Source organism: Rhamphochromis sp. 'chilingali', assembly GCF_963969265.1.
Source record: "Rhamphochromis sp. 'chilingali' genome assembly, chromosome: 4".
In the NCBI taxonomy this organism is placed as follows: Eukaryota; Metazoa; Chordata; class Actinopteri; order Cichliformes; family Cichlidae; genus Rhamphochromis; species Rhamphochromis sp. 'chilingali'.
Genome location: NC_137948.1, coordinates 8,904,994 through 8,912,628, shown reverse-complemented (window position 1 = coordinate 8,912,628; position 7,635 = coordinate 8,904,994). Strand labels below are relative to the sequence as shown.

At 54.3% G+C, this 7,635-nt stretch overlaps 1 protein-coding gene across 1 annotated transcript; it reads left to right on the top strand.

The window, feature by feature from the left end:
- Nucleotides 1–1,507: 1,507 nt before the first annotated feature.
- Nucleotides 1,508–6,897, top strand: LOC308396332 (uncharacterized protein). The gene is made up of 2 exons (XM_080881544.1): nucleotides 1,508–3,087; nucleotides 6,428–6,897. The coding sequence occupies exons 1-2, from the start codon at nucleotides 1,903–1,905 to the stop codon at nucleotides 6,428–6,430; spliced, it is 1,188 nt and encodes a 395-aa protein (XP_080737670.1). The 5' UTR covers nucleotides 1,508–1,902; the 3' UTR covers nucleotides 6,431–6,897.
- Nucleotides 6,898–7,635: the final 738 nt, after the last annotated feature.

Genomic DNA, 7,635 nt, shown 5'->3' with positions numbered 1-7,635 from the left:
AAGATATTTGAAGTGTGTTCTTTAATCAGTCATAGGAAGAAAAAATAAGCAATTAGTGCCCTTGTATTTACTGTGCTTTCTAATTCTTAAAATTAAATTTAGGGCTTCTACATTAGTACGAATGATTAGAATATAGGTGGATGATGTTCTGTTTAGAACTTCTACATCTAAATTCAGGTGTTTTCATGACAAGGTCTACGCCTTCAGAAAGCAAAAGCTATAAATGCCTATGTGGCTAAACTGCCCCAGGCTGGTGGCTTGCAAGGACTGAAAAGAGGAACAAATAAAAACACCTGAGAGTATCCTGCATCTGGGGAATTTTTCATGGAAGAATGGTTTACATGGGCAGAAATCTGTGCCATCAGAAACTGAATTTGAATAAGTTAAATTTGAATTTGAATTGCTCAGATTGAATCTGAATTGTAACTTGAAAAACTGCTTTTAAAAACTGAATGTGAATTAGCATGAATTAGACTAACTATTTACTTTAGCTAAAGTTATTAAGTTGGGATGCTGTGTAAGACATAAATAAAGCTAAAATACAAAGGTTTGGACATTGTTTTGCATGTTTCCCTACTGTATGGGTCTCTGCAAGTATACAGGGCTCTGAGAGGGAACAATAGGACAACTTTGGAATTCTACTAGAAACAGTCGATCATATTTGTTTGTCAAAGCTGAATCCAGGGCAACCTACGCTAAATTAGCGTTTTTAGCTAACAGCTACAATAAGCATAAAAGTTACCTTACAGCTATCATTTGTTAACATGACGCTTGTTCTTATACATGTAATACATTTATTACCAACCTGAGAGTTTATCCGCTGGTCATTCGACATGACGAATGACTTCTGAAGTCTTAATTCAGCTCAAGACGCTGTAGATTCCCATCAGTAACACTTTCTAGTAAAACTTAGTTCTATTAATCATTACTCTTGAACCGGAACCGGATGTAAGTCCCAAAAAATGAATTGTAGAACTGAAACTGAATGGTGGGAAGTGAATCTGAAATTATTCGAGAACTAAATTTTTAAAGGATAAAATACAGTTTCAAAGCAAATGAATTCATTTTCAAAATATAAAATTCAATTTCAATTTAGTGATAATCATTTTCAAACCAATAAATTGAATTTCAAATTAGGCTAATTCAAATTCAGTTTTTAAAAGCATTTATTCAAGTTACAATTCAGATTCAATCTGAGCAATTCAAATTCAAATTTAACTTGTTCAAATTCAGTTTCTGATGGCACAGATTTCTGCCCATAGGTTTAGCTCCTCTGGGCTGCACCTTGGCACAGTCCAATGTTTAGTGCTTTAGAGCAAGAAGGTCCAGGGTTTGAATGTGATGGCCATTATCTTGCTCAATGTAAGAGTTCTCTTACTTTGGTTTATTCCCACAATCTAAAGATTATTACCATGTGAATGGCTGTCTCTTTATATTAAAGGGTAAATGGCCTGTATTGTAGCACTTTATTAGTCCCTAAGGACCCCAAAGCACTTTACACATCCAGTCATCCACACACACACACACTCACGATGGCAAGCTACATTGTAGCCACCGCCACCCTGGGGTACACTGACAGAGACGAGGCTGCCGGACACTGGCGCCACCGGGCCCTCTGACCACCACCAGTAGGCAACGGGTGAAGTGTCTTGCCCAAGGACACAACGACCGAGACTGTCAAAGCCAGGGCTTGAACCGGCAACCTTCCGATTACAAGGCGAATGTGGCGTGGGTGTGGTCCTTGGCCAGCTGCAGAGGAGGCGTGACGCAGTGAGCTCCCGGGGCGGCGCAGGGGCGGGGTGAACAGGTGTGCTGGGATCTGACAGTGATTGTGTCTCTTTATGTGTTGGCAGTGACAGACGGAGAAGGAACGTGACAGCAGAGAAAGAGAGCGCGGAGTACATGTGTCCACTACAACCCGAGCTTAATAAAAAGTTCTGCACTGTCAAAAGTCGCTCCGGCTGGTATTTCTTGGGTCCACCGTTACACTGGTGCCGAAACCCACGCGTGATGTCCGGTCCCCTGCCGGCTCCCCCTGCTCCCCCGGCGGCGCCGCCGCCCGCCCCGCCGCCCGCCCAGCCGCTGCAGATCTTGGGCCAGATGATGATGGACATGGCGGCGATGGCGGCTCGTCAGGCGGCCACGCAGGACCAACAGTTGGCGTTGCTTCGCCTGCAATCGGAGCAGCAGACCGCGGCTCTGGGGCAGCTGCTGGGGAATGCGGCCGCGCCGGCTCCCGCCCCTCCGCTGTCGGTGACGTTGCACCGGATGCGGGATGGGGAGGACCCGCTGGTTTTCATCGAGGCTTTCCAGGCCACGGCGGTGGCCTGTCGGTGGCCGGAGGAGGAGTGGGCCGCCCGGCTGCTGCCGCTTCTGTCGGGTGAGGCCCAGACGGCGGCGCTGAGCCTGCCCCCCGGCTCGCGGGGGGTGTTCGAGGACGTGTGCCGGGCGGTGCTGGATCGTTTGGGGCTCTCCCCGGAGGATTACCGCCGTCAGTTCCGGGCCAGCAGGATGTCGGGGGGGGAGCGGCCGTTTGCCTGGGCTCGGCAGCTGGAGGATGCGGCGGCGAGGTGGCTGCGACCGGGCCCCTCGGCTGGGGAGACGCGGATGCTGACCATGGTCGTCCTCGAGCAGTTCGTGGGAGGCCTGCCCGAGGCGACGGCTCGTTGGGTTCGCTGCCACCGCCCGGCGGATTTGACGGCGGCGGTGACGCTGGCAGAGGACCATCTGGCGGCCGACCCGGGACCGGGCCGTGAGGAGCCGCGGCGGGGCGCCCGTGTTCCGCCGCCCAGGCCACCGGCGGCGGCGTCGCAGAGGAGAGGCGGCGGCCCTGCGGGAACGGAGCAGGCAGCAGGGTGGAGCCCCAGGAACCCGTTCCGGCCGCTGCTTCCCGCCGGAACCCCGGCGGCCGCCGAGGTTGCCCCGGAGCCACGGGGAGCCGCACAGACGCCGGGGCCGGACTGTTGGAAGTGTGGGCGGCCGGGGCACCTGCGCCGAGACTGTCTGCTCATGGAGGTGGGGCAGGTGTTCCGCGTTGCCGGCGCTCCAGCGCCCGCCCCCGGTCCAGGAGTGACGTACCGCGTGCCGGTAAGGTGTCAAGGGGGTATTCGCCATGCTTTGGTGGACACGGGCTGCACGCAGACTCTGGTCCACCAAAGTTTGGTTCGCCCCGGGGCATTGTTGGAGGCTGACTGGGTGGAGGTTAAATGTGTGCACGGGGATGTTCACAAGTACCCAGTAGTGTCACTGTTGCTGAAATTCAGGGGCAAAACGCATAGAGTGAAGGCGGCGGTTAGCCCGCGCCTGTCGCATCCCCTTATTTTGGGTACGAATTGGCCGGGGTTCCACAGCTTACTGGGGCAGTACGCGGGGATGCGATCGCGGTCTGTAAATTCGTGTGACGTTTGCGCGGCGCTCGGCGGTGACGCGGGGTCGACCGACGCTGACTCTGGGGGGGAGGAGGAGGCGGGGACTTCCACGGAAGCCCCGCCGCCTCCCGTTGTGTACCCCACGGAAGATTTTCCACTAGAGCAGTCTCGGGACGACACCCTACGCTCAGCCTATGACCAAGTGATGGATATTGATGGTCGCTCGGTGCGCCCCGACGCTGCGCGAACGTACCCTCATTTCCAATTGCGGAACGATCGGCTTTATAGAGTGAGCCGTGACACTCACACTAATGAAATCCGCACACAGTTGTTGGTGCCGCAAAGCCGCCGGGAAATGATTTTCCAGGCGGCTCATTCGAACCCCATGGCAGGGCACTTGGGTGGCGAGAAAACTCTGGAGCGCATAATGGCCCGATTCTATTGGCCGGGCATTTGGGCCGACGTGCGCCGTTGGTGTGCGTCGTGCCCCGAATGCCAGCTGGTTAACCAGCCGGCCGTACCAAAGGCGCCGTTGCGCCCATTACCGCTGATGGAGATCCCGTTTGAGCGTATTGGCATGGATCTCATCGGGCCATTGCACCGGAGTGCACGCGGCTATCGCTTTGTGCTGGTCCTGGTGGACTACGCAACGCGGTACCCGGAAGCAGTGCCGCTACGCACCATTTCAGCGAAGAGCGTGGCGCAGGCACTGTTTCAGGTCATCTCCCGAGTCGGTATTCCGAAAGAAATACTGACTGACCAGGGCACGTCGTTCATGTCGCGCACATTGCGGGAACTGTATGAATTACTGGGTATTAAATCTATTCGGACCAGCGTCTACCACCCTCAGACTGATGGGTTGGTGGAGAGGCTGAATAAGACTTTAAAATCCATGATTCGTAAGTTCATTCGCGAGGATGAACGCAATTGGGATCGCTGGTTAGACCCTCTGTTGTTTGCAGTGCGGGAGGTGCCCCAGGCCTCCACGGGATTTTCTCCCTTCGAGCTGTTATACGGCAGGAAGCCGCGGGGGGTGCTCGACCTGATTAAGGAAAACTGGGAGGAAGGTCCGAGCCCTGCGAAAAGTGAAATTCAGTACGTGCTGGACCTGCGAGCAAAGCTGCACACACTGGGGAGGCTCTCGCGGGAGAATTTGCTCCAGGCCCAGCAGCGGCAGCGACGCCTGTATGACAGAGGGGCTAGACTCAGGCAATTTTCACCGGGAGATAAGGTGCTTGTGTTACTTCCTTCTTCCAGCTCTAAATTACTCGCCAAGTGGCAAGGACCCTTCGTGGTCACACAGCGAGTGGGGGACGTTGATTATGAAGTGGTACGGTCGGACAGGGGCGGGGCCACGCAGATTTACCACCTCAACCTCCTCAAAGCCTGGAGGGAGGCGGAGACCGCTTCTCTAGTGAGCTTGGTAAGAGGGAGAGATGAGTTGGGGCCGGAGGCGCCAAAGTCTAGCATCCCCGCCTCCCTCCATTGCAGTGACCATCTCACACAGGCCCAGAGGGCGGATGTTGCTGCATTGCAACAGCGCTTTGCCGACGTGTTCTCCCCCTTGCCCGGCCATACTTCTCTCATAGAGCACCATTTTGAGACGCGGCCTGGCGTGACGGTGCGTTCACGGCCCTACAGGCTGCCGGAACATAGAAGGCAAATTGTTTTCCGGGAATTGAAGGAAATGCTGAGGCTGGGAGTAATAGAAGAATCACACAGTGCTTGGTGTAGCCCCATCGTCCTTGTAGCAAAGAAGGATGGGTCTATACGGTTCTGTGTCGATTATCGCAGAGTGAATGAGGTGTCACGTTTTGATGCTTATCCCATGCCCCGGGTCGACGAGCTCCTGGACCGGTTGGGCACCGCTCGCTTTTTTACGACTCTGGATTTAACCAAGGGCTACTGGCAGATTCCCTTGTCTACAGAGTCCCGGGAAAAGACGGCCTTCTCCACTCCGTATGGGTTATACCAATTCGTGACGCTTCCGTTCGGCTTGTTCGGCGCCCCTGCCACTTTTCAGCGCCTCATGGACCGGGTGCTGCGGCCCCACGCTGCCTATGCTGCCGCCTACCTAGACGACGTCATCATTTACAGTGACACGTGGGCGGGGCATGTGCGGTGTGTGGCCGCGGTGCTGGAGTCCCTGAGGCAGGCGGGGCTCACGGCCAACCCGAAGAAGTGTGCGGTTGGACGGAGGGAGGTACAGTATTTGGGGTACCACTTGGGGAGCGGGCAGGTGCGACCTCAAGTGGAGAAGACGGCGGCGATTGCATCCTGCCCGCGTCCCAAGACGAAAAAAGAGGTGAGACGGTTTCTGGGGCTGGCCGGCTATTACCGGCGGTTCGTCCCAGGGTTCGCGGACCTGACCAGCCCCCTGACTGATCTCACCCGCAAGGGTGCCCCAGATCTGGTCCAGTGGACGGAGCGGTGCCAGGCGGCGTTTGTGCAGGTGAAACGGGCTCTCTGTGGAGAGCCGCTGCTGTTCACACCTAACTTCTCCCTCCCTTTCTGTCTGCAGACTGACGCCTCGAGCAGAGGGCTGGGGGCCGTTTTGTCCCAGCAGGTGGGGGGAGTTGACCGGCCGGTCGCTTACATCAGCCGGAAGCTCACGGACCGCGAGTCACGGTACAGCACCGTAGAGAAGGAGTGCCTGGCGATCCGGTGGGCGGTCGACTCCCTTCGCTACTACCTCCTGGGCCGCCCGTTCACCCTCTGCTCGGACCACGCCCCGCTGCAGTGGCTCCACCGCATGAAGGATGCCAACGCCCGGATCACTCGGTGGTATCTGGCCATGCAGCCCTTTAAGTTCAAGGTGATCCATAGGCCGGGCGCGCAGATGGTCGTGGCCGATTTCCTCTCTCGCTCGCGGGGGGGGGGAGTAGGTTCGGCCGGATGGGCCCCGGCCTCAGTCGGGCGGTGGGGATGTGTGGCGTGGGTGTGGTCCTTGGCCAGCTGCAGAGGAGGCGTGACGCAGTGAGCTCCCGGGGCGGCGCAGGGGCGGGGTGAACAGGTGTGCTGGGATCTGACAGTGATTGTGTCTCTTTATGTGTTGGCAGTGACAGACGGAGAAGGAACGTGACAGCAGAGAAAGAGAGCGCGGAGTACATGTGTCCACTACAACCCGAGCTTAATAAAAAGTTCTGCACTGTCAAAAGTCGCTCCGGCTGGTATTTCTTGGGTCCACCGTTACAGCGAACTCCCAACTCTTGAGCCACGATCGCCCATATTAGCCCTGCGTTACACTGGTGACCTCTATATGCTCTCTTGACCAACATCAAGAGAGCTTCAGCCCTGCTAAAACCCTGAAATGGGAAAGACTATAGAAATGGACGAAGAGGAAAAAATCAGCAGGCTTATATTAGAAAATATTGGACAATTATGGAAGGGGGAAGTTGGCTGAATTTTTTGTGCACAGAAAAAATTAAAAAACAAAGAACTTATTTCTGTTGAATATATGACTAAAATGGCTCTTTTCAAAGGGAGGGATCCAAGTGAGTGAATATCTGTAGAAAGTAGGGGTGCAACGATACTCGTATCGATATTGAACTGTTCGATACAGTGCTTTCGGTTCGGTACGCATATGTATCGAACAATACAAAATTTGTAATTGATTTTATCAACTTTCCTTCCGACGATGCTGTCTGTGTTGAGCGCTCAGTGAATCTGAGTTCGACTACTCCGCCTAGGCTGCACTGTCGAGCGCAGATCCACTGAGCGCTCAACACAGACAGCATCGTCAGAAGGAAGAGCGCAGGGCAAGCTAGCGAGACAGAAGTTAAGCTCTCCTTGCAACATGGCAAATTGAACCTCCCCCACCCTCATTCAGATCTGGTGTTTGGAATTATTTTGGTTTTCATGTGACGTATGACCCTGAAGGTAAGCGCGTCATGGACTAAAGTACAACAGTATGTTGGATGTGCCACGCAATGCTCAATTACATGGGTGGGAACTAGTGTGTTAGCGCAGTTAGCTCGTTAACGTGTTGGCCGTCTAGCCCCATGCACGGGGCGATCAGGGGTAGCTCGTTAACGGAGATTTGCCGTGTTGTGGCGTTAACGTCATTTCGACGAGATTAACGCTGACAGCACTAGTGGGAACACAACTAATATGACTGCACATTTACGCCGACATCATCCTAGTGCAAAGACAAGTGGAAGCAGACAAAACAACAAGCATGCATGCTACAAACTTTACCCGAGTCATTTAGACAGCCGTTTGCACATGATTCTCCTTATGGGGACCTGATATGTTTAATATTGTGGTG